Source organism: Epinephelus fuscoguttatus, linkage group LG2 (genome assembly GCF_011397635.1).
Source record: "Epinephelus fuscoguttatus linkage group LG2, E.fuscoguttatus.final_Chr_v1".
Taxonomy (NCBI): Eukaryota; Metazoa; Chordata; class Actinopteri; order Perciformes; family Serranidae; genus Epinephelus; species Epinephelus fuscoguttatus.
The window spans coordinates 4,012,414-4,040,078 of NC_064753.1; the positions used below are offsets into that span (position 1 = coordinate 4,012,414).

General features: G+C 43.4%; 1 protein-coding gene across 2 annotated transcripts in view; it reads left to right on the plus strand.

The window, feature by feature from the left end:
* The first annotated feature begins 4,712 nt into the window (after positions 1 to 4,712).
* The window catches only part of LOC125904965 (cell migration-inducing and hyaluronan-binding protein-like), a 430,780-nt gene continuing 407,827 nt past the window's right edge, over positions 4,713 to 27,665 (plus strand). For both annotated transcript variants that reach the window (XM_049602687.1, XM_049602695.1), the window contains exon 1: positions 4,713 to 4,868. Coding sequence is in view for 1 of the 2 variants with exons in the window: in XM_049602695.1 (XP_049458652.1) it covers positions 4,856 to 4,868 (13 nt within the window). In the remaining variant the exon portion in view is untranslated. The remainder of the gene's footprint in view (positions 4,869 to 27,665) is intronic.

Consider the following 27,665-nt stretch of genomic DNA (forward strand, 5'->3'; position numbering starts at 1 on the left):
GACGAAGCGCCACAGCCCACACATTTAGCCATAGCTACGATGCTATGGCTAATGGCTAACAACAAATACGACAACAGCAAATACCCAACATAATGCCATTGATTGGCTGTCAAGCTAAACAACCGTTGCAGATATTGCCTGGGCAGCACCTGTCGATTAGTGGGCATGTTTTTTTAATCATCACTGACTGACAGTTCACTCTCATCTGTCACTCATTGCACAGACAAACGCCCACAGTGGAGTAGGCTACGTATTTACTGTTCAAGTCACAAGACAGCGCATATGAGAAAAAATAAAAAAAATAAAAACAGTAAAAACCGGTCGGGATATTTGAGCGCGGAACTTTTTTGTCATCTGCGCAAAGAGGTGGGGAGCAGTGCACAATTGTGCAGTAAAACAGATTAGAGGGAACAGTGCCGCTTACCTCTCCCACGGAGGTCAACAACAAAAGGGAAGAGGAAAAGGCGCAGAGACACTAGTTACAGAGGGCAGTGTCACACTGTATAGTAAACGTAGGGTTACAGTCTCAAATTAAAGTTCCACATAACTGACTCGGAGGCCTAACATGTCAGGTATTAACTAAAATAAATATAAATAAAATAAACTTACAGTTACACAGACTTTGTGTAATTATAACACAATAACTACATTTATGTACATTTATGTACATTTTCTTTTACACATATTGCTGCTGCCTCATTAAACCTGTTACATAACCTCAACCCTGTACTGCTCAGTCAAGTTCTATACATCTTTTTTTCCCCCGAAGATATTCTAATAATAGTAACAACTCCCAATGGTTAACCGGGTCAGATAAATAATGTATACATAGCCCCGGGTGTCTGCAAAAATATACATTTGTATTATGCTTTAGTAATGCATCAGAGCACTTAACACACATATACATGTGGATACATAAATAGCTGTAGTGCCTCCTCCGCCATGAGTCCTTTAGATCGGTAAAATATGGTTGATGTATAGTATGTTTTCCAGATATCAATGTTGATTGACTTATCCTTTTTTCAGATGCACCCAAGGGTGTAGGAACTGGAGGAATATTGGAGACAGCCGCATTTGTCTCACCCAAAAATGATACCGCAGAGGAAAAAAATTATTTATTTTGAAATCTCTAACTCACTTGCTTTAATTTTGAAAGCACAACACAGCGTCATGTCACTGGCTTAATTTTGTCCTGGAGGATAATCATATTTTCTGTCTAGACCTGTTTATGTTGAGCTGGCATTGTGATTCAACATCTAGGCTAACTTGTACACTCTTGCTAGGTAAACTTTTATGTTGTTACTATTAACGTTACTAGCTAACGTTGGCTGACGAAAATATGATGGACTTTCAAATAACGTAAAAAAGCGATTTGACACCAAATATTAAAGGTGTTTGTAAAACAACATGATTGTTCTATTAACCCATGTAACTTGAAAAGGAGTACACACCTCCAATATCTAAAAAGGAGTTAGTCTGTCTGTTCTTGGCTTTCCCATCAGTATTTTTCTATTCCTTATTCATGTCAACTGAAAATGCAGTTCATTTCCATGGTATGTTGATGTGAATTATCTGTTTGAGATCATATCTTATCATATCTTCCGGTATGTATACCACTTCCGGTATGGACTTCCGGTATGTATACATGAAGAAGATTAACTTCTGGTATGGACTTCTGGTATGGACTAGATATATGGTGGCGCCTATGTCCGCCATCTTGCCTGCAGTTGGGTACTCTTGCTAACATGTGGGATCACGTCTTCTGTGTGTATGGATTCCCCAAATGCGTCCACTTCATAGTGATGGTGAAAACGAAGCTTTATGAAACAGTGAACCACTTTGACACAACTGCTTCAAGAATGACACACTGCTTCGAAGCATTTCATACAGTCGGAAGAGTGACATCTGCTGGCTGTGTGTCAGAACTGCATCTAAGTGGAAGACCTGGAAAAGCCTGTGACGAGGCCTCGCTCTCGGTAGTCACGTGATTGTGGGCGTGCCGAAGCAGGGATCGAAACACTGCCTCGGAACACTTGCGCTTCAAAAGACTGACACTGTGTCGAGCAAACTGGCTCCAGTCTAACATCACTACCACTTCGATCAAGGTGCTCATTTGAGAACGTAGTCTCCAAGTCACACACTACAGCATACCACCCCATGGGAAATGTGGGGACTGCAAGATTTAACCGGACACTTGGAAGCATGCAGCGGTCTCTTCCCCTAAAAGAGAAACACAAGTGGCCTCAACAGCCTTGGTTCATAATACAAGTACACAAGTGCACCTACCTGCAAACACATGGTCAGGACAGGGGTTGGCAGGGTCAGCAAAAGGGTCAATAGACTCATTGAATCCATGGTTCAAAAACTGTTTGGCTTCAGGGATTTGGCAAGTTCACACTGGTTTAAAGGGACAAACACATCTTTGGTTTTTCTTGTACCTGTGATTTTGTGAAAATGCATTTAAGGGGCATTGTGACCAATGTAATGTTTAGATAGTGTTACGCTTTATGTGTTTGGAATTGTCAGGTGATCTTTATGGTGTAAAAGGCATCATATTTATCTAAGAGAGACAAAGGCCTTATCACCCTATGTTTTCTCCAAACCTATACTTTAGGTAGTTTATACAGCTGATGGTAGAGCTTAAAGTTCTATCTTTCATATTCGTTTATATTTTGTTGTTGCTTTTTAATGTGTTGATACTTGTTTCTGTATTCATTTTGGGGAGCTTTTATTTTTGTGAATTCGATTTTTGGTGATGTAATTTCCTGTAGATTTGCGCTATCCTCCTCACTCGTTTTCTGGACCCCATGAAGCGAGGTATGAGTTATGTGAGTTTCTGGCTATAAAACGTTGAAATGTGATAGAAACATTAAACAGAGGTGTGAACTTTACAGGGTACAGGTCACACATGCTGTCTGTAGCTGGTACATTTACTTCAGTATTCATTTATGTAGTTTTCTTTATCATTGCAGCACTCGTATGTAGCATGCTAAATTACTGATGTCAAGTTGAGATAAAGGAGTATGGCGGCAGTTTTTCACGCAGGTTGTTGTGTTGTCTCTTGTTTTTAAAGGCGCCGTATGTTAGAATGTGGCCTAAACGGTTACTGCACTCAAATTCAAAATACTGCCGTGAGTCGTGTCCGCCCCAAGTTTGAGCAAGTCTGGCTTCTCTGCTGCTAACGCTGCTGCCAGGATACAGCGGAGGAGGAGCCTGTTGCTAATGCTATGTAGCGGTACACTGCTAATGCTGCTTGCCGTGCTGCTAACGTTAGTTTCTCAAAAAAACAAACAATCGGGTTGATGACCCACCTGCACATGGGCTACAATGTATGATCGAAATTGAATAACAGTTGAAAGTATTCGAAATGTCCATCCCCGTCTAGCTATGATGCTAGTTAGCCAACTTTGGCTAAAGCTAACCTGTTGAGGAGAAGAGTAGCCACTTCGACATCCGATTTCAAATTTTTCTCCGCTTTCAATCGTCTCCACCATTCAAAAGCATCTCCTATATAGACCCTTGCTTTGCCTAGAGTTTTGTCTTGGCATTTTTGGGAATCATAGTGAGGTCATTTGGATTTAGTCGCACCGTCAGCCATTGTAGGTCAGTCGTAAGTACTGGCAACCCGGATGCTGAGACTCTACTGATTGTGTGACTGGTAGACAGCGGTGGGTGGCGCAACAGGCCAAAACACAAATTCAAAACATAAACATGATTTTGTAAAAAAAAAAAAATTTAAATGCGAATATTCTGGCTGTACTATTGTTGTCAATGAGATCAGTATGCTATACCTATTACAGCAACATTATTCCTTAGTCTCTGTGACATATTAGGATGATTTTACAACTACTACTACTTTAGATTTCTTACATATAGCGCCTTTAAAAGTGCGCTTGTGGAAAGTTGGTCATGAGAAGTTGCCGTACTGATTTTAATGTGTTTTGCACAGGTATGTAAGCTGTTGATTTTTGTGTAAATTCATTCTAATGAAATATTTAAAAAATTGGCGCTGATGGGGGGAAAATATCTCTTAAACTGCACATTGTTATTGTAACTACACAATCTGTAGATCTGTAAATCCCCCTGGACAGCGGCGCAGTTGTCCTCGTCTCCTTCTTCATCATCCACAAACACAACGCACAGCTTGTAGCAAACCAAAGTGTCAGGCCAGACCAGTTACATAGACATAATAAAAAAGTTATGTCCATTGGGAAATCTGAACCAGTTATGTGGATTTCTCACGTGAATTTATTGATAGTGTTTACAGTAGGCTATGCATAAAGTTTACTTTATATAAAGAATACTTTGAATATTAAGAGTGAACATATTGCTAAATTTCAACTTCAGATTTGGATAAAACAAACTCTTTTTTAATTTTATCAGTGCTTGTTTTGTGTACTAACACTTCGTTTCTATGGGTGCATGTGGGGGTGGAATGTGGATGAGCTATACTTATTTTTATTGGTTAACTTTCTTAGCGTTTTCCTGTGATACTTATTATATTTACTTCCTTTTTTATTTATTAATCACTATTTTCATTGTACCTGTTACTTCTAAAATCTTGGCTATTCCCTAGCATACAGGGAGGCTGGGTTTACAAGGAGTCGATGAAATAGGCTTACTCCTCTCTCTCTCTCTCTCTCTCTCTCTCTCTCACACACACACACACACACACACACAGTGGGCGTGTCTTTTCTCCAGCTGGAGTAACTGGAGGCGGCGCTGCACCGTGCTGACAGGGAATGGCCGTGTCTCTGCGCTCCGACGCCGGCTGACACATTAACAGCTCTCCGCTCCATCACTGCACTGCTCCGAGCTGCGCGTCTCGCAGGCTCAGGGACTAGACACGTATTCCATGCTACACTTCGGTAGGTCTCCGACTCTTTAACACCTTTTTAAGGGGTGTGGGTGTGTTGTGTGTGTGATGACATTGTGGCAAATACAGAGTGGGTACTTGGGGCCGTAATTTGGCCGCTGTGAGCCACAGGTGTGCTTGAAAAGATCCGTGTCGGTAAATGCGGTTTGTGCGCAGATAGAGCATGCTACTGGGTAAGGAAGCACTCTTCATTGTCTGCATGCTGTCCCAGCGGACTGAAGAGGGTCGCCTGCATCTTGTCAGCGTGTGGGTGAGGGCTGGACTGTTGAGCGCACGCCGCCTGTCTTGCCGCGACTTTAGGGGCAAAGGTAAGTGGTCAGCGCACGCTGATAGTACAGCTTCCTTTCCAGCAGTAATTTTCACGGCTCTCTTTAACAAACACTTGATTTCGCCGTGTTCGCGCTGTGCTTGGAAATGAAATAGAAAAAAATACTGTAAATAACAAAGTAGGCCTACTGTATAGATACCGTCTAATCAACTGAGGAAGGCCGTCTCCAGCAGCACACAGTCAGGGCAGCACTGTTTTTGCGTCGTCGCTCTACCTCCTGATGCTGTCAGAACTGCTTTGTGTATTGGAGCAGAGGGATCCAGCCACGCACATAGACTGTGATTGACCTTTTTAAATAACTCCAGTGTAAGGGGCTGTCATCTTAAACAAAGGAGGAAAACGTACTTTTCTGTGAATTGCGCACGTTCACATCGGCGCTTGTGTACCCAGCTGCTGTTGTCCGCCAATTTAAAGCAGCCGTCTGCAGGTTTTCCTTCTCTTCCACTCCATGAATGGTGCGCACTGTTTAGCGGCAGTTTCGCGGTGCTGTTCGGCTCCAGAGGAAATAAGTGAACTGTGCTTTCCAGTCTGCTTCGAACAGGTGAGTGGACTTGTTTGTCTTTAATACTTGCAGGGATGGTGCTGTCATATTTGTTGTTTGCACAGGTCTTTGTACATCCGGTCTGTAGCCAGAATTTTAGCTTTACAAAGTCAAGAGTCCCCAGTGCAAACCATCCCTAAACCTCTCTTTCTCTACGTTTCTGTGTTAGTTTCAAACATAATTTTGTAAATGCTGTTTCCAGGCCTTCCTTATGTCAGGAACATAACTGGAGGAATATATTTGTCTGTGCTGGTCCTTGCACAGTCAGAACAATTTTGGCATGAATGATATCAATATCAGGCTTACAAGCTCATAATGCAATTTGTGTGTAAGTCCTCACATCTCATAGTGTAACATATAAACATTAAATACCAAAATTATTTTTAGTGGTTCTTTGGAGCATTTTATAAGTACATGTGATTTTTTTTTTTCTTTTTTTTCCCCTAACATCTGAAATTGATTTCTGTAGAATAACATATCATTAACTCTGCAGTTACCGGACATAGTATGAAACTGTCCTGATGTCTCTACTATTCACTATAGCATTCTGAAATTGATTGTAACAGCTACTGGTAGCTTACCTGTCTGGTGTCTAACACATGTTCATAAATTGCTTCTACTCCTTTTGTCTCCATTTGCAATGGAACTCAGCTGTAGTTCAGGCAGCTGACAGTGAGTCTGTGTTTGTGACTGCACAATGTGGGGATCAAGTGGAATCTGCTTTGGCTGATGAAATTATGATGCCTCAGAGCTGTCTGTGGCTGATTTCTGCCTTCCTATGTTCTCTTATCACCTTCAGTGTCCTCCAGGGGGGATGACATGATGATGAGCAACAGAATCACTGTAACAAGTAATAGGAAGAGGAGAAGGCAGGGCAAGAGTGGCAGTTTTGATGACAATAAGGGGGAGGATGGCATTTGTGTGGACTAAGGTTGTGAAAAATGTGTTTGAGTGACCTGCTCTATTTTGAAAAAAAGAAGGCTATACAACTACTTGAGGCTAAAATAAGTCAAGCTCAGCAAGAACAGGCAGCAAGAACAGGTTGTTAGTCTGTTGGATGCTGTTGGCGATGATGAATGTTGAGAAGAAGAATTATGAAAGTGTGTAGAAATGCAGCTGAGAAAAAATGTGACAGAAAAGAGAGAGGACCATCTCCCTGGGTGTGATGTTGGCGCGAGAATTACACAAACTAAGGTGTAGTTGCATTACCTTTCATCTATAGCTGACTTGCAAATGTGCAAGCTGTTGCGAGGAGAGTGTGTGTGTGTGTGTGTGTGTGAGTGTGAGAGTGAGAGTGAGAGAGAGAGATACATTGTGTGTGTGTGTATCTGTAAGAGATTCCTTTTGTTATTAAAGGTTTGCATCACTTGTACTTATGCTGTTCTGTTGTGTCTGATCTGCCATGGATGCTGGCCTGACTTCAGCTGCTGAACACAGACGAGGGGAGGATTGTGCAGCACTTTACTGTGTTCTTCTTGTGAGGACATCTTCTGGCAGACTCAGTCATTTGTGGGCTACTGTTCAGTGGCCTTGCTAACTAGGCTAAAGTGACTGACACTGAGACAGTAATCAGCACTAGTGGTAGCTCGAATGCCCCTGTCAGTCTGGCCTCTGGGACAGGCCCATTTATGGCAACCCACTGGATCCGTGGCGTTTTGCGATCTCGCCGAGGCACGGGTGCCGGAGCTAATAGCGGCCATTCAAGTCAATGTCAGCTGCTCCATCAGAAGCGCTGCGGTGCATCCTAGCCGCGGCCTAGAAGCAGCTTGGTGCTCTGCTCCGTTAAAAATATGCGCCAGGTGATGGATCAATTGCGTCAATTTGCACAGACCAAATGAGTCAAACAGGAAGTCAGGCACAGAAAAGACGAGAGTATCCGGTCAATTTTCAAAATAAAACACCCACGAAAACTCGTATCTCGATCGTATTTCACATTGCTACATCGACATGATGTGACGTGTAATTACCATGAGCCACATGAGAAAGGAAAAAGAGCTTACTTCAGTGGTGCTGTGTGTTGCCGTGCAGGCTCAGCGATGTCTTAAATACAGCCACACAATTCTCTACTGAAGTTTTCCGGGTGTTTCCAAGAATGCCTCACAAAGTGGATGTCAATATTCCGCTTAAAAATGCGTTCTGCACTATCAACTCAAGCTCACACTAGCGCTAGGAGAGCGACGTCTGTGAGGCCGGGGCGGGAGGGGGAGCCAAAGAGTTCTCAGTAGGCGCTCCAGCCGGTGTGCTACAGAGTGACGTTCATTTACTGGAGGCATTTTATATCTGGCCGATTTTTGGAGACTATGGCGGGGCAAATTAGTCAATGTATGGGAAACACTGTATATATACACTAGAAAACTTGCGCCCTTTTTCTCCTTGTGTGGTGTATTCTGCATGATCCGGTGGGTGTGCTGCTTTAAGTGGTCCGACAGGCAACCTGTTGAGATGATTTAGTTCCGCGTTATGCGTTGCCCCTCCGACTCTTCAGCGGGAGGACCACTGGGGGGGCTCAGAGTTATGGGGGCACTGGCCCCTGGGTAGAAGTCAGGTCACCTAAGGATGTCTTTTAAAAAAAGTGACTAAGAACCTTGGAAAATGATGGGGTGTTCAAAGTGTCATTGTCTTGTAGCCACGTGTGGTCACAGTGGCTGCTGTTCAGCAGAAGTTACAAAGTTGATTGAAAGTGGTATTGGAGAAATTTTTGTATAAATGAATGTGTTTTTTGCCGCTCTGGATCATTGACTGATAAAGCTAAATGGTGATCCAACTTAAAGGTATAATATGTAGTTTTTCCACATAAAAATGTCTAAAAATGACTAAACCAATATTATATATTTTGTTTAGTTGTGTACTTTGATTATCAGAAATGTTTCCAACAATTTTTCAAACCCAGATGAATATGAAATATTAATAACAGTAACGAACCGTGTCATTATGGCGCACGTCAATGGCGACGTAACTCCAGTTACCATAGCCATTAAATGAAGGAGAAGAAGACGAAGCAGACCAGATGAGACGTCAGAGAATGAACATTACTGTTGCTAGGCTAAGCTAACTCGCCATGGATCATGATTATGCATTGACGGTTGCTGAACCTTCTGACACCGAAGCTGTCCCAGTAAACAAGCCGGTAAAACGGAAACGTATGGGTCAACCAAGCGATCCTGGAAGAATTTGGGATAAGAAGAGAGCTAAATCAAGGATAAATATTGGTGTGGTCTTTCCGACATGGAGAGAGTTTCGTGAAAATCTAGGACTACAATTCGACGCTGACCTCGCGTGTGTTCTACTAGACAGGTAAGCAAACATCTGGCTGAAGTTATCGAAATATTAATCATTTTCACCAGTGTATTGCAAGCACTGCTGCCTGCCGGGGCACCAACGTGCTGGCCAGTGGCCTCTGCTGCAGAGCGGTGTGGAGCAGAGGCTGGCTAACCACAACATCTAACGATAGGTTTCTATAATGCTGAGCTGATGCCGGTAAATGAACTGCATTTATAAAAGAGGCAGAGGAATAGCTAAACAGAAGACGCACTGAGCAAGACAGAGCAGCAGAGAGGGAGAAGCCATCGCTAACTGTAAAGCTAAGTAACTAGCAGTTTGCTCAAATAACTAGCAGATTGCTAACTGCTCAGCTAAAGTAAGTAGCTCGCTCTGCCAAAAAAACTGCCACGGTTGGTTTCGGTTTCACGGAGTGAGGAATGTCAGATCTGTATCTGTTATATGACTACAACTCCCATGATCCCACGCTACTTCGTGACGTGATCCAACTCCGTCTTCTGTTATTGTTTTGGTTTGAGACCCCTAGCGGCAGAAAATTACATTGCACGTTTAAACGGGTTCATTAAAGCTCTGACATTGAGATCACAAATACATTTGTGGCCACAACATTTTGTGTTTCTGAAACTTTCTAATCTGGCAGGGGATTCACAGTAATGTGAGTGATGATGTAAAAGCTGTGTTAATTTTAATGCACCGCGGCTGATTAAGACCTGATGTTAGGCTGTGTTAAGCTAGCAATGGTGCACAAAGGACAGGTCTCTGCTGATGGACCTAAAATATTGGCATAAGAGAACTGGAATGGCATTCACATAGTACACTTCCTGCAGTAAGGAAGAAAGATAAAAGAAAAAAAAATCTTAAAAAAAAAAATAAATAAATAAATAAATAACAATGTACAGTACAGGCCAAAAGTTTGGACACACCTTCTCATTCAATGCGTTTTCTTTATTTTCATGACTATTTACATTGTAGATTCTCACTGAAGGCATCAAAACTATGAATGAACACATGTGGAGTTATGTACTTAACAAAAAAGGTGAAATAACTGAAAACATGTTTTATATTCTAGTTTCTTCAAAATAGCCACCCTTTGCTCTGATTACTGCTTTGCACACTCTTGGCATTCTCTCCATGAGCTTCAAGAGGTAGTCACCTGAAATGGTTTCCACTTCACAGGTGTGCCTTATCAGGGTTAATTAGTGGAATTTCTTGCTTTATCAATGGGGCTGGGACCATCAGTTGTGTTGTGCAGAAGTCAGGTTAATACACAGCCGACAGCCCTATTGGACAACTGTTAAAATTCATATTATGGCAAGAACCAATCAGCTAACTAAAGAAAAACGAGTGGCCATCATTACTTTAAGAAATGAAGGTCAGTCAGTCCGGAAAATTGCAAAAACTTTAAATGTGTCCCCAAGTGGAGTCGTAAAAACCATCAAGCGCTACAACGAAACTGGCACACATGAGGACCGACCCAGGAAAGGAAGACCAAGAGTCACCTCTGCTTCTGAGGATAAGTTCATCCGAGTCACCAGCCTCAGAAATCGTAAGTTAACAGCAGCTCAGATCAGAGACCAGATGAATGCCACACAGAGTTCTAGCAGCAGACCCATCTCTAGAACAACTGTTAAGAGGAGACTGCGCCAATCAGGCCTTCATGGTCAAATAGCTGCTAGGAAACCACTGCTAAGGAGAGGCAACAAGCAGAAGAGATTTGTTTGGGCCAAGAAACACAAGGAATGGACATTAGACCAGTGGAAATCTGTGCTTTGGTCTGATGAGTCCAAATTTGAGATCTTTGGTTCCAACCGCCGTGTCTTTGTGAGACGCAGAAAAGGTGAACGGATGGATTCCACATGCCTGGTTCCCACTGTGAAGCATGGAGGAGGAGGTGTGATGGTGTGGGGCTGTTTTGCTGGTGACACTGTTGGGGATTTATTCAAAATTGAAGGCACACTGAACCAGCATGGCTACCACAGCATCCTGCAGCGACATGCCATCCCATCCGGTTTGCGTTTAGTTGGACGATCGTGTATTTTTCAACAGGACAATGACCCCAAACACACCTCCAGGCTGTGTAAGGGCTATTTGACCAAGAAGGAGAGTGATGGAGTGCTGCGGCAGATGACCTGGCCTCCACAGTCACCGGACCTGAACCCAATGGAGATGGTTTGGGGTGAGCTGGACCGCAGAGTGAAGGCAAAGGGGCCAACAAGTGCTAAACACCTCTGGGAACTCTTTCAAGACTGTTGGAAAACCATTTCAGGTGACTACCTCTTGAAGCTCATGGAGAGAATGCCAAGAGTGTGCAAAGCAGTAATCAGAGCAAAGGGTGGCTATTTTGAAGAAACTAGAATATAAAACATGTTTTCAGTTATTTCACCTTTTTTTGTTAAGTACATAACTCCACATGTGTTCATTCATAGTTTTGATGCCTTCAGTGAGAATCTACAATGTAAATAGTCATGAAAATAAAGAAAACGCATTGAATGAGAAGGTGTGTCCAAACTTTTGGCCTGTACTGTATATGTATACATACAGTATATACATGTATGTATGTATGTATGTATGTATGTATGTATGTGTATATCTATCTTTTTTTCAGAATAAAACAAATGAAAAAGATGTGCAGTATGTGTTTAATATTTTGACATGTAAATCACTGTTATTAAGCCGTGTGGCCACCGACTAGTAGTAGTCTACATCGAGTTCACTCGACACTCAGGAGGATCCTTTTGAGGTTTTAAGGTGGTGGAAGGAGCATGCTAATAAGCTCCTAACCTGGCAGAGATTGCGTGGAATGTTTTGACCATCCCGGCATCAACCGCAGCCAGTGAATTTCCATTTCCTCCGCTGGATTTGTAATTCAAGAACGGAAAACTCAAAATTATGTGAGTGTTTAATCACAGTTGCTTTTTTTAATGGGTGTGGCGGGTGTGGCTTTGACTTAGACATAATTACAGGTAATGGGTCGGTTCTGGTTCTGAGCTTATGGGTATGGGCAGGCGAAAATGGACCCATGCAGGACTCTGCAATGGATTAACTGACAGAACAGCATCACCTACATGAAACTTAAAGGGATAGTGCACCCAAAAATGAAAATTCAGCCATTATCTACTCACCAATATGCCGACGGAGGCTCAGGTGAGGTTTTAGAGTCCTCAGATCCTTTGCAGAGATCGGTGGGGGGAGCAGCTAGCACACCTAACAGCTTATGGCGCCCCAGACTAATGTCCAAGAACACAAAATTGAAACCACAAAGTATCTCCAACATGCTCATCTGTAGTGATCCAAGTGTCCTAAAGCCCCGACATAAAAAGGTGTTTTGAAAAATGTCATATGAACTCTGTTTTTAGCCTCACTTCTCTGTGCTCCTCGCTCACGTGTGCGTGCTTGTGCGAGACCAGCGAAAGCATGAGCTTTGCTTACCCGTGTTTACATCACGTGACACATGCACCGCAGGGGGAGACAACAGTAACCACAGTAGCTAAAAGATAATTTGCACTACGGTCTTTTAGCAAAGGACAGCCCAACATGTCTGAAGACTTGGAAATTGAGGAGGAACAGAATTTCTTTGTTTGTTCTTTGCTGTATTTGTTTGAGCCCGAGTATACGGACGCGGAACTCAGGCTACTGGACGAAGCAGCCGCCGCAGCTCGTGAGCCTCAGCCAGCCGCAGAATACCTGAGTCGAGCACTGGAAACCTAGTCTCACCACCAGACAATCAGAGATCTCCGCCTTCTGATAGTCTGGGGACACTCCTTTCTAAAGTGTGTTTAACACACTGGCGAAAACGGCCAGCAACAAAGCAACGGCTCTTGCATTTTTGAAAAGGACACGCCTCCTCGGAAATGTGCGCTCCTCCTTTTCTCGTCCGCAAGGAAACAAACACACAGAGAGCTTGAAAATGGATTGAAAGATTAAACTCCGTTTTATCAAACGTGTGCTCATCCGTGAAGAAAATATTTTCTCCAGCGGATGTCTTAGTTACAACATGATTGAGCTAACTGGAGTAGTTTCATGTCGTATCCGACAATGGGAGGCTTTTAACAGATGACGTCCTGATGTTAGCTTTGCTGCTAGTGTTAGCTGTCCCTGTCAGTTGCAGCCACTGATGCTATCTAGACATCGTGATTTCCCAAAACTGAATAAATACCACACATAGCAACCCGGAAGGATTTGTAAACAGCAAGGCCATTCCCTCTATAGTCCGGCTGGACGGATGAGTCATGGCCTTGTAAAGGATTATGTTTGTTTCTTTTAGTTGGCGAGAATGTGTCGCCGCAAACGCGACAAACATCCACTAACTTTGACTTGTGAGTCTACTGGAAACCTGGTGGTGTAGTTGTTTCAAATGCAAAGCAATGCCAGCGGATGAGGAAAGTCTTTGCTGCTCAGACTGGGAATTGGCGATGCCTGCACTTGAGAATCTGGACATCAGTACTGACGAGACTGCTGCTCTTCAGAGACCGTGCATCACCGATCACCCTGAGCGCGCACACGTGAGCGCGGAGCACAGAGAAGCAGTCAGAGCTACAGGCTACAGTGAGGCTGAAAACAGAGTTCATATGACGTTTTTCCAAACAGCTTTTTATGTCGGAGCTTCAGGACACTTGGATCACTATGGATGAGCATGTTGGAGATATTTTGTGGTTTCAATTTTGTGTTCTTGGGGCGCTGTCAGCCATTAGGTGTGCTAGCCGCTCGCCCCGCCAATCTCCGCAAGGGATGCGAGGACTCTAAAACTTCACCAGGGCCTCCGTCGGCATATGGGTGAGTAGATAATGGCTGAATTTTAATTTTTGGGTGCACTATCCCTTTAAAGATGAACTAAAGTCAACATGCTTTTAAACACAAAGTATTCAGTTAATATATGCAGTGGTTAAAAGTGTTTCTTGTAATGATGAACCCACAGTGCTCATTGTTTTTGCTTTTATTGCCCACAAACTCTCATCAGGCTGCTCTCCAGCAGCAGCAGCAGCAGGCAGGTGTCTTCAGTGGAAAAGTTCTGAAATACCCAATGTACACTACCTGCTCAGCAGCAAACAGCAGACAAACACAGACAAATAAGGAACTTAAGCAGCTTAAGAGCCAGATATTTATCTCAGAAGATAGTGGAGACCCAGCCAGATATAAAAGAGTGAATACAGGCATAAATATGAACTTGTCATTTTCAGCCCACATAAAGTGGCTGTCTTTATTTAGTTATCATTTAAATGAAGAAAGTGGCATGTGCTTTTGGTTTCAACATATACAAGCATTGCAAGTAGGCATGAAAAAGCAACTAAGAGACCTTTACAAATTCTACAGACCACTTATGCACACACACTTACACACACCCTGAACCTTTTGGCCTTTCTTGTATTGTGTCTATTTAAAGCAATGTTTTTCAGTGTGAGGAACATAACTATTGGCAGAGAAAAACCCTTTACTTTCCAGTGTAGGCTGGAGTTTCCACACATACAGTCAGAGGGAAGAATTGGTAGAGAGCTGCCACCGTGGATGATTGGGCTGGCAGCCAAAGGCCACAGCTTACTTGAGGAAACCATCAGCTCTCTAGCCTCAATTGAAAAAGGAAAATTTCTCTCTCCTCTGGTCAGTCCTGGTGGCTGCAGGCTGCTTTCTGCTTTCTCCTCTACTCTGCTTTGGAGAATAATAACTTCATATTCGTTGATGAGGTTGCTCAGACAGAATCCAGTATTTTTTCTTCTCTTTACCTATCCATCAACTATTTAATGGGCTGTGAAATTGTTTTGAAGAGTAGTTCTCCAGCCTGAACTTGCAACCCCCAAACACACACACACACACACACACACACACACACACACACACACACACACCATGTTCTTAACTAATGAACTAAAACACTAATGAGGGGCTTGTATAGATAAGTGGGTGTAAATTGATTCCAGGCGCTGCCCTGGCACTATAACAGACAGCTGCTCATGCTGTGGTTGCTAGTCTCTTCTGTGGACTGATATGATCCAGACAGACAAAATACAGACCAATATCAACCTCTACCTGCGTGTCTGCATGTCCACGTGCCACTGCAGATGCTCAAAGCTTAAATACAGCAGCTGCTTAAAAGCTGACATTAAAATCACACAATGCAGCCACATCTTGTGTTTTGTTTGGATCCCAGGAGTCCAATTTAGATCAAAGCGCAGAGAAGAGGGGTGTAGTTTAGCACACACCCAATGGAATTCTTGTTTACCCACTTTTTGATTCAGGAATTGCATCTACCACCTTTGCAGGCTAAGAAAAGACCTCCGACAGATATAAATAGCATACATATTGTCAGCACATTGCTATGTAGGCAAAAGCTGACACATATGATTTTGTAGACCACAGGATAGAAAAAGATTTCCTCGCCATAAACTGGCACCTGTTCGCCACATGTTTTATTTTCAGGCAAGCAAGCAATTCAGTGTTTTTGTCATGACCTGTGCTGGATTTTCCAAGATTGTGCTATTTCATTTTGTTTGTTTTAAAGAGTTGTATGCTAACAATGGAATGCAATATGAACCAAAAGATAAAATAAAATATTGTCCTCCACCAGGGTTGTCCCTTGACACCGATCCTGTTTGTGATATTCATGGACAGGATCTCAAGGCACAGCCAGGGGGAGGCAGGGTTCCAGTTTAGGGTCGTCAGAATTGCGTCTGTACTTTGTGCAGATTATGTGGTCCTGTTGGCTTCATCACAACGCGACCTCCAGCATGCACTGGGGTTGTTTGCAGCTGAGTGCGAAGTGGTTGGGATGAGAGTCAGCACCACCAAATCTGAGGTCATGGTTCCACAGAATGGTGGATTGCCCTCTCTGGGCTTGGAGACAGTTACTGCCTCAAGGGAAGGAATTCAAGTATCTTGGGGTCTTGTTCATGAGTGAGGGTAAAATGGAGTGTGAGATGCATTGGTGTGGCATCTGCAGTGATGCGGACGCTGTGCCAGACTGTCATGGTGAAGAGGTAGCTGAGCCGGAAGGCGAAGCTTTAAATTTATTGGTCCATCTACCTTTAAACCCTCACCTATGGTCATGAGCTTTGGGTAGTGACTGAAAGAATGAGATCAACGATACAAGCAGCTGAAATAAGTGAGGGGTGGCTGGGCTCAGCCTCAGAGATAGGGTGAGGAGGTTAGAGTAGAGCTGCTGCTCCTTTGCGTTACAAGTGGCCAGTTGAGGTGGTTCGGGCATCTGATCAGGATGCCTCCTGAGCACCTAAGCAGAGGATAAGCAGAAGAAAATCGATGGATGGATGGATAGATCAGTATAAGTTAAAACAATGCATTATCAGTTGGGTTATAGTTTTGATAGAGTAGCTTTGACAGGTTCGATTTTGCAATGTATCTGAAGCAATACAAAACAAACCTTGAATGTCTGATCAAAAGACTCAGCAGAATCAGTGAAGGGCTCATTTTCAAGGGGAAAAATCAAAATTCAGTTCTAAAATATCTTGTTTTCTTTTATATAGATTCATGGCCTCCTGCTCTTTTCAGTGAGATCACTGGCAGATACTAGTTGTGCACCAAAAGTGCTCTGAATTCAGTTTCCAGTGAGAGCATTCCTGAGATCAATGGAGCCTGTTTACAGCTGGATGTCTTCTCTGTGAATTCTCCCTCTTCATGCAGAACACATTCTTTTTTTTTTTTTGTAGTTTCATGTGTGTGTGAAGCTGCTGTAGGGCCTTTATGCAACAGGCCAAGCATGTCTCAGCACTGATTAGTAGTTTTTGAGCAGAATCAGAGCAGACATGGAGCTGTCGACAGAGATAAAAGAGCATGTCTGTGTTGTAGAAACAGCAGATCTCAAAATGATACCACTGCACTGACCCCATATTAAGGGTGGCGGAGTGAGCACGCACACGTGCACACACACACACACACACACACACACACACACACACACACACACACACACACACCTCAGAGGCGGACCTGGATAATAAGACTTGCCTGTCCAAACATATATCTTGGCACATTAGAGGCAAGACTTGATAAACAAGCAGGAGGTGTGTGTGTGTGTGTGTGTGTGTGTGTGTGTGTGTGTGTCCTAACTAATAAAGCTTTACACTGTATTCAAATAAAGGGCTACCAAGAAGGCAAGTCAAGGGGATAAGAATATTTTAAAACCAAAACAAGATGAGGGTAGAAATAAAAAGGTTTCAGTTGCTAACAAGCATCCATCAATTCTGAAGCCACTTTTTTTACAACTGTTTATACAGTCTGTATTACCCAACATTCATCTTTGCCATACTGTTAAAGGGACACTTTGACGATTTTCACCCTGTTTTGTACAAAACCCAAAACCAGTGAAGTTGGCACGTTATGTAAATCGTAGATAAAAACAGAATACAATGATTTGCAAATCTTTTTCAACTTATATTCAATTGAATACACTGCAAAGACAAGATGTTTAATGTTCAAACTGAGAAACTTTATTTTTTTTTTTGCAAATAATCATTAACTTAGAATTTAAAGGCAGCAACACATTGCAAAAAAGTTGGCACAGGGGCCTTTTTACCACTGTGTTACATCGCCTTTCCTTTTAACGACACTCAGTAAACGTTTGGGAACTGAGGAGACCAATTTTTGAAGCTTTTCAGGTGGAACTCTTTCCCATTCTTGCTTGATGTACAGCTTAAGTTGTTCAACAGTCCGGGGTCTCTGTTGTCGTATTTTACGCTTCATAATGCACCACACATTTTCAATGGGAGACAGGTCTGGACTACAGGCAGGCCAGTCTAGTACCCGCACTCTTTTACTATGGAGCCATGCTGTTGTAACACGTGCAGAATGTGGCTTGGCATTGTCTTGCTGAAATAAGCAGGGGCGTCCATGAAAAAGACATTGCTTGGATGGCAACATATGTTGCTCCAAAACCTGTATGTACCTTTCAGCATTAATGGTGCCTTCACATATGTGTAAGTTGCCCATGCTGGCTTTTGAACTTTGCACCTATAACAGTCCGGATGGTTCTTTTCCTCTTTGGTCCGGAGGACACGACATCCACAGTTTCCAAAAACAATTTGAAATGTGGACTCGTCAGACCACAGAACACTTTTCCACTTTGCATCAGTCCATCTTAGATGAGCTCGGGCCCAGCGGCCGGCGGCGTTTCTGGGTGCTGTTGATAAATGGCTTTCGCTTTGCATTGTAGAGTTTTAACTTGCACTTGCAGATGTAGCGACGAACTGTAGTTACTGACAGTGGTTTTCTGAAGTGTTCCTGAGCCCATGTGGTGATGTCCTTTACACACTGATGTCGGTTTTTGATGCAGTACCGCCTGAGGGATCGAAGGTCACGGGCATTCAATGTTGGTTTTCGCCTTGTAAACGCACGTGCAGTGATTTCTCCAGATTCTCTGAACCTTTTGACGATATTACGGACCGTAGATGATGAAATCCCTAAATTTCTTGCAATAGCTCGTTGAGGAATGTTGTTCTTAAACTGTTCGACAATCAGCTCACGCATTTGTTCACTAAGTGGTGACCCTCGCCCCATCCTTGTTTGTGAATGACTGAGCATTTCAGGGAAGCTGCTTTTATACCCAATCATGGCACCCACCTGTTCCCAAAATAAGTGTTTGATGAGCATTCCTCAACTTTCTCAGTCTTTTTTGCCACTTGTGCCAGCGTTTTTGAAACATGTTGCAGGCATCAAATTCCAAATGAGCTAATATTTGCAAAAAATTACAAAGTTTACCTGTTCGAACATTAAGTAACTTGTCTTTGCAGTGTATTCAATTGAATATAGGTTGAAAAGGATTTGCAAATCATTGTATTCTGTTTTTATTTCCGGTTTACACAACGTGCCAACTTCACTGGTTTTGGGTTTTGTATCATAACAATGTGGGTAGTATGTATAAATAAACTGTGGTAAAGTTCCCTCCATCTCCCTGCTCATCTCTCAGGTCAATGCATGACGCGTCATCCAGTGGATGTTTGCTGGCTCGGGGGCTGGCGCTGGGGCGAAGTTTGCTTAAACTACAGATTATACTCCTTCATTTTTGTATGCCCACCACCACAGACACAACAAGTATAGACGTGGATAGAGAGAGACCTGCCCCTCAGACAAAAGTAGGATATAATGGTAAAACTAGGCAGTGCTGATCAAATACTGTATATATATTTTGTTCTCTGACAGCAATTGTCATAACTAATGGATGATGCTTTCAACAGTTTCCAATAGCAAGAGGTGTGTGCCAGGGGCCCACTCAGCCCACTCCTGTTTGCCTTAGCTTTAGAACCTCTAGCTGAACGTATTCGACAACAATCTAGTATTAAAGCAACACTTACCTTTTTGGAAATTTTGCACTTTTCTTTGTTTAGGTTAGAAATTAATAAAATGATGGCACACTAAAATGTAAGTGAATTCCACCAGAAATAAAAACTCATAATTATACCATTCTTATATGGTTCTAGGAAAACTCTGACCAACCATTGCATTTGCGTAACATGCTTGTGTAGCAAGCTTGGCCTGCTACATTGAGCTAGCCCTGAGATGACAGTAGTTTCTCCTGGAGCTGTCCCGACAGGGAGACGCCGGCAGCACTGTGACAGGACGTGGGAGCATGGGAAGTGTGGAGGGGTTAGCTTTAGGCTAAGAGCTAACCCCATCAAACCAGCTGTTCCCAGCGGCCTTGTGGCGAATGTCCACAGTGGGATGTGGAGATCCACAGTTGGATACACGCGCACTAGTGTCATCAATACTCTGAGTACGTCCTGGCTGTAGATGACTGAGTACGCTGAGACGCTAGAGGGCGCCAGGTGCTTTTCCTTTTTGCAATGTAGTTTTTCTAAGCCACTAAGAAGGATCATGTTGTGGTAAACTCAGTCCTGCAGCCCAAAACATTTCCTAACTGTATTGGCCCGTAGCTACATTGCCTAAGCGACAGCGGATGGTTTAACCAAGTTTAACCAAGGGACTGTTAGACTACAACTTGACAAAACAATTGAACGGTATAGGAAGCTTCCTCAGGATAACAATGGATATCATGTCACTGGATATAACGTTACTGGGACTAAAAATATACAGAAGCACTACCGCTTAATGTAACGTTACAGCACTGTGGTGACGCTAGCAGGTCGACAGTGACTTCAGAGATGGTGAGATACGTGTTTCATTAAGATGATCTGGTAAGAATTGTTCATATACCTCTATCTGGCTTGACTATCTTTTATTGTCTAGGGCTAAAATGTTTTAGTGAAAGGGAACTTAAGTTTGTGAAGGAATACTGCATGCTGCGCGCCGTTTTAAAACCTTGCCAAAAATAACGAAGTAACGCACCATTTAGTAATGGTAACTGAATTATTGAATTTAACTAACTAACTAATGCGTTAGAGTATTAGTTACTGCCAAAACTAATGGCGTTACTGTCCAACACTGGACATGGATGAATGGTAACATATCAGACTCCGCTGTTGAGCTAATGGGGCTAACACTACATAGAGCAGACAGGGAGGCTGCATCATCTGTTTAGCTCCGTGGTGGGGGTCTGAATTTTAGTAACTGGTGATTTTAATTTACATGCTGATAATACCTCGGATACAATGTCCAGAGAATTATTAAACATTTTAACCTGCTTGGATTTTAAACAACACGTCACACAGCCAACTCACAACAGTTGTTGACCTGGCTGTGTCTGACCACTACTGTGTATATTTTAACATCACCAGTTTTAGCCATCAGGAGGCCCCGGTGAGAACGGTGAGGAAATGCTACCTAACTGCAGAAATTTTACCTGCACCCTGTGATTTTATTGTAGACAATTTTAACATTAAATTAAAGTCAACACTTGACTCAGTGGCTCCACTTTTAATCAAAACAATACTAACAAAACCTGCACCCCTGTGGAGAAATGATAATATCAAAAGACTGAAAAGAAAATGCAGGAGTGCAGAGAGGAGGTGGAGAAAAACCAAATTGACAGTTCATTATGAAATATTATGCGATCAACTCAAATCCTACAATAAAACAGTCAAAGAGGCAAGAATATCCCACTTTTCAAAACTCATTTCCGATCATAAAAACAACCCCAAATTCCTTTTCTCCACCTTTGATCTTTTAACCAACACCAATTTTAATAAACCATCCAAGATGTCAACAGATGCCCTCTGCGAGGACTTTGCAGACCACTTCAAAAGTAAAATCGATGATATCAGATCCAGCCTTTTATCCCAACAGAATGTAATTTTTAACACACCTGGATCATTGCTTTTACCTGAGAAAACACTGGAGAGTTTTGCCCTGGTTGATGCAAGGACACTTGGTCGATTTTTCTCCCAGGTAAACCCAACAACCTGCCTTTTAGATCCGATTCCCACATCACTTTTAAAGACATTTAATGGATTCTTTGAGGAACAGATTTTAAATATAGTAAATTACTCTCTTCAGATGGGTGTCTTCCCGGCTGCCTTCAAAGCGGCTGTGGTGAAGCCCCTTCTGAAGAAGAGTAATTTAGATCCCAACATTTTTAATAATTACCGACCTGTATCCAACTTACCGTTTTTAAGTAAGATTTTAGAAAAACTGGTTTTTAACCAAGTAAATGATTTTTTAAAAAGAAACAGTATTTTAGAGAAATATCAGTCTGGTTTTAGGATGAACCACAGTACCGAGACAGCCCTTTAAAAGATTTTAAATGATATCAGGTTTAATGTTGATTCACAAAAACTCACAGTCTTGGTAGTACTGCATCTAAGCCCTGCCTTTGATACAGTAGATCACCACATTTCATTATACAGACTCAGAAACCTGGTGGGCCTCTCTGGTACTGTTTTTAACTGGTTCAGCTCTTATCTCACAGATTAATGTTTCTTTGTAAGTATGGATACATCTTCCTCCAGAACACATGAAATTAGGTGTGCGGTGCCCCAAGGGTCAATTTTAGGTCCAGTTCTTTTTAATCTATACATGCTTCCCCTTGGACGTCATCAGGAGGCACGGCATCAGCTTCCACAGTTACGCAGATGACACACAGTTGTACATCGCTGTGTCTCCTGATGACACAGGGCCAATTGATACCCTTTTTAACTGCATTTTAGATATCAAGTCATGGATGGCAGTGAATCTCCTACAGCTCAACCAGGACAAAACAGAGGTTTTAGTCATTGGTCCTGAAGGCCAGAGAGAGAAACTTTTACCAAAACTACAAGATTTTAAACCTTCACAATGTGTAAAGAACCTGGGCGTCATTTTCGACTCTGAGCTTAATTTTATTCCACACATCAAAAATGTAACAAAGATAGGTTTTTATCTTATCTTATATAGCCAGAGTCCGCCCGTTTCTCTCTCAGGCTAACACAGAGGGACTGATGCATGCTTTTATCTCTTGTTGTTTAGATTACTGTAATGCCCTGCTCTCTGGTCTTCCCAAAAAGACCACCTCTAACCTGAAGTTACTCCAAAACTCAGCCGCACGAGTGCTGACGAGGACCAGGGGGCAGGAGCACATTACACCAGTTTTAAAATCGCTGCATTGGCTCCCTGTGTGTTTCAGGATTGATTTTAAGGTTCTTTAATTAGTTTTTAAATGTCTTAACGGTCTTGGGCCATCTTATTTATCTGACCTGCTTTTATCATATCAACCCTCGCGGATCCTGAGGTCCTCCGGCACCGGCCTTTTAATTGTTTCTAAAGTCAGAACAAAAACCCACAGGGAGGCTGCATTCAGCCATTATGGCCCACACTTATGGAATAGCCTGCAGGAGAACATCAGGATGGCAGAGACTGTTGATGTTTTTAAAAGGAGGCTCAAGACTCACCTCTTTAGTTTGGCTTTTAACTGATTTCTTTTACTCTTTTAATTCTCCTATTATATGCTATTTTTAATTTCTAATGCTTTTAAATGATTTATTTTTAAATCTTTATGCATTTTATTATTATTAAGTTTCTAAATCTTCATTTATTTATTTATTATTATTATTATTATTATTATTATTTTAATCTCTGAATCTTTTTTTCTAAATCCTTACATTTTTATGCATTTTATCACTGTTTTATCTCATACTTTACTTACTTTTTCAATATGTATGTAGTTTTTTTGTTTGTTTTTATTCTGTGAAGCACTTTGTGCTGCAATTTTAATGTATGAAAAGTGCTATACAAATAAAGTTTGATTGATTGATTGAACAGACACTGGAAAGGTGTTGGCCACCTCAAGAACCTGGGGCTGCCTTTGAACAGGGAGAAGAGTTGCCTTGTTCCATCGCGGCGGGTGGAATATTTAGGTTTGGTTCTGGATTCGACTTTAATGAGAGCTGTCCTGACCTTGAAAAGGACAGCAGTGTTGATGGACAGCTTGTCACAGTTAACTGTGGGCAAGCACATCACAGTGAAGTGTAGCCAGAGGCTGTTGGGCCTCATGGCAGCAGCATCCCAGGTGGTGCCCCTAGGGTTGCTTCACATGCGGCCTCTGCAGCATTGGCGTGCCAGGCACAAGGTGAACCCCCACAAGGATGGCCTGAGGGCTATCCCAGTGTCATTGATTTGTCTTCCAGCAGTTGCATAGTGGACCACTGCCCTGGTCCTCAGGGAAGGAGTTCCACTGGGCCCAGTGTGCTCAAGGGTGACCTTAACTACTGACGCCTCAGAGGCAGGGTGGGGGGCCCTATGGGAGAACAGCCTGGCCCGGGGCCGGTGGGGTCCCTTTTGGAGAGGGACTCGCATCAATCTGCTCGAACTGGAGGCAGTGTATCGGGGCCTTGGCGTATTTCCTTACAGTAATTCAGGGGAAGCATGTGTTGGTCCAGACCGACAATTCAACCATGGTCGCTTACATCAGCCACCAAGGGGGTCTGCAGTCATGGTCCCTGCACGACTTGGCCCACAAAATCCTCCTCTGGGCTAATGCTCAGGGTGTGTCCTGGAAAGCCATTCACTTGCCCAGTGTAGTGAATGTAGTGGCAGATCTCAGCAGCAGGAGTGGCGGTTTCACCTGCAGATTGTGGACGCAATTTGGGCTCAGTTCGGAGAGGTCCAGGTAGACCTCTTTGCATCACAGGAGACCACCCATTGCCCACTGTGGTACTCCATAGTGGGTCTGGCAGGGACGTTGGGGGTAGATGGTCTTGCGGGCCAGTGGCCCCAGGGCCTGTTGTATGCATTTCCCTCCTTTCCACTCACACCGACCGTACTGGCCATGGTGGAGATGATGGAGGCCAGGGTTCTGCTTGTGACCCTGGACTGGCCACATCAGCTGTGGATGGCGACCTTGCAGAGGCTGTTGGCAGGAACCCCATGGTGCCTCCCAGTTGGACCGGGCCGGGATTTACAGGCTGCATGTCTGGCCCTTGGACGGGAGCTGCCCTGCAGCTTGAGTCCTGCCGTTATGGCTACTCTACAAGCAGCTAGGGCTCCCTCTACCAGTTGTGGGACACCAGGGGTCCTCTTGTTTTTGCAGTCGCTGTTGGAGAGAGGGCTGACTGAATCCACCTTGAGGGGCTATGTGGCGGCCATATCTGACCGTCACATCCCTATTGAGGCTGGGATGATGGGCTTGCAGCCCCTTATTGGCAGTTTTTGAAGGGGGCTAGGCGTATCCGGCCATCACGGTCCCCCATGATCCCGTCATGGGATTTGCAGTTGGTTTTGTAGGCTCTGTCGGAGTCTCCTTTTGAGCCTTTGTCCAGTTTGGGGCTGGAGCTTCTTTCCCTAAAAACGTCTTTTCTTCTTGCCATGTCTTCAATGATGCATGTCTCTTAACTGCATGCCCTGTCTGTGCATCTATCCTGTTGCTCCCTCGATCTTTCGTGGTGCGGCCCTTGGTTCTGGAGCCCTTTCATCCTCCACCACATGACTCAGTGGAGGCAGCTCGGTTACACTTGCACTGTCCAGTTTGGTCCCTGAGGGTGTACATCACCTGTACGGCCCCAGTTAGACAGACTGACCAGCTCTTTGTCTGCCATGGGGGAACCAGGCTGTCCAAGCAGCGGTTGGTCCGCTGGGTTGTCCAGGTCATAGCTCTGACCTATGATAGTGCTGGAGTCCCTCCCCCTGGGGGAGTGATGACCCACTCCACCAGAGGGAAGGCCGCCTCTCAGTCACTCTTCAAGGGGGCTCCCTTGGAGGATGTTTGTGTGACAGCCAGTTTGGCCTCCGCTGGGACCTTTGCAAGGTTCTACAGGCTAAATGTTGGCTCATCGATAACCTGTGCTGTCCTGCAAGCAGGCCAATGAGGTGTGTGGTCCCTGCCATGCTGGGTCATGGCTTCAGAGTTGTGTTTGGTTGTGTTTATTATGGGCCTTATTCTGTTCGAAAAAGGGGAACAGAAAAGGTCAATCAAATTAAATTTCAATTCAATCAATTTTATTTATAAAGCCCAATATCACAAATCACAATTTGCCTCACAGGGCTTTACAGCATATGACATCCCTCTGTCATTTGGACCCTTGCAGTGGATAAGGAAAAACTCCCCCCAAAAAAACCCTTTAATGGGGGGAAAAAAATGGTAGAAACCTCAGGAAGAGCAACTGAGGGGGGATCCCTCTTCCAGGACGGACAGATGTGCATTAGATGTCGTACAGGATAGGTCAACATGATAAATTAGCAGTAATCCGTATGACAGAATAAGACAGAAAGAGAGAGAGACAGAGAGAGATGCAGGACAGACAGTAATGACAAGTAGCTTAACAACATTAATGAAAGTAATAATATTATAATAATGATAATAATAATAATTACAGCTATTGTGGTACAATACGTTGAAAGTATATTTTAATATATGATAGTATACATATGTGCCAATAATCATATGTGTATAATAACAGTAGAAGTATGACTAATGATAACAGCAGTAGCAGCAGTAGCAGGAGGCATCAGGCAGGACCACGGCAGCAGCACTACCACACACGTCACACTATCCAGGCACCGCTGCGGGTTATAAGTTAACCTGTGAGACAGTGGAGCACAAAGGCTCCAGAGAAGAAGATGAGTTAGGGACATGCAGTATTGCCGAGTTAGCAAGATGCAGTAACAGGACATGAGCTGTTAGCAAAAGGGAGAGAGAGAGAGAGAGAAGGAGAGAAGGTGCCGGGTGTATTATAGGATGTCCCCCAGCAGACTAGACCTAAGTCAGCATAACTAGGTACAAGGCAAGCCTGAGCCGGCCCTAACTATCAGCTTTATCAAAGAGGAAAGTCTTAAGTCTAGTCTTAAATGTGGAGATGGAGTCTGCCTCCCGGACTGCAACAGGAAGATGATTCCACAGGAGAGGAGCCTGATAGCTGAAGGCTCTGGCTCCTGATCTACTTTTGGAGACTTTAGGGACCACGAGTAACCCTGCATTCTCAGAGCACAGTGTTCTGGTGGGATAATATGGCACTATGAGCTCTCCAAGATATGACGGAGCCTTACCATTTAGAGCTTTAAAAGTTAGGAGTAGGATTTTAAATTCAATTCTGGATTTTACAGGAAGGTGGACGGTGTTTTCTTTTGCAGCAGGCGACCTTCGTCGGTCTTTGGTTGTCGTGCCCCAAGGCTTTATTTTTCTTCAATAAAATGTGTTCTGCTCAGTGACCTGTTGTCCTGAGTGTATATAGCCTCACTACACCTCCTTCCTGACCTTATTTGCTATTCAGTTGACCCGTATATGTTGACCTGATATGAAACTGAACGGATGGTTACAGAGGGTAACGTAATTCTATGAATGAAGGTCAACACGCCAGCTTGCATTGTCATTCAGTAGGCTGGTTCGGCCTCAGTCGGAGAAAAGAGACTGGGCAGGTGATCGCGCAGTTGTATTAGTAAACTCTGATTGCGCCCAAAGAGCGGAGGTGTTAATTTGCTAATTGTCTCCTGAAACAGATCACCCTTGGAGAGAGTGACCCGTACGGTGGGGTGGCGGGTAGGCCTTTGGAGGGAGGTGGAGTTGCAGGAGGAGGGGGATGAGACACTGGAGGGAGGCGGGAGCTGTGGATGTTCAAATTTTTTCTAAGTGCTGTGTGAAATGCAAGAAAGGTAAGAGTTACTTAAAAGGAATAGAGATGTGCAGTGCAGAGCATAAAACTACTATGTACATGGGCGATAACCTTTTGTTTTTGTTGTCCCCCTAGATATCAAATCCAGCAACACTGTTAGTTTTCAGTGAATTAAGTGCCATATCTGGCTGCAAGAATAATTTTAGTAAATCTGAAGCTATGCATATTGGAAATCTGAATAACAGAGATGTTACGAACAATTTTACTTTAAGTGGTCAACTTCTGGTTTCACATATATAGGAATAAAGCTTCCCCCAAATTTAATTTTGCTTCAATTTTTGCATTGGTGAAAATAGACTTCTGGATGGCACAATTTACCACTGTTCCTGCCAAATAAGTCTCAACAAGATGAACATACTCCCATGAATTTTATATCCTCTACAGATGCTTCCCCTATGCTTATCCTGAAAAATCAATCAGGACTTAAGCAATGCATTTTCTAAATTTATTTAGCATGGAAAAATGTTTAGACAGAGGCTGAAAATATTACAGCTACCTACAGACATGGGTGGCTTTTCTGTGCCTAACCTTATATTTTAAAACCGGGCCTGTTAATGCACACCACTTCTGGCTATGGTGACATACTTACCTTAAGAGAGAGACCTGTATTGATTGCTGGGCTTGTGCTCCACACTCCCCCTGGAGTCTGGTCACTTGTCATACAAA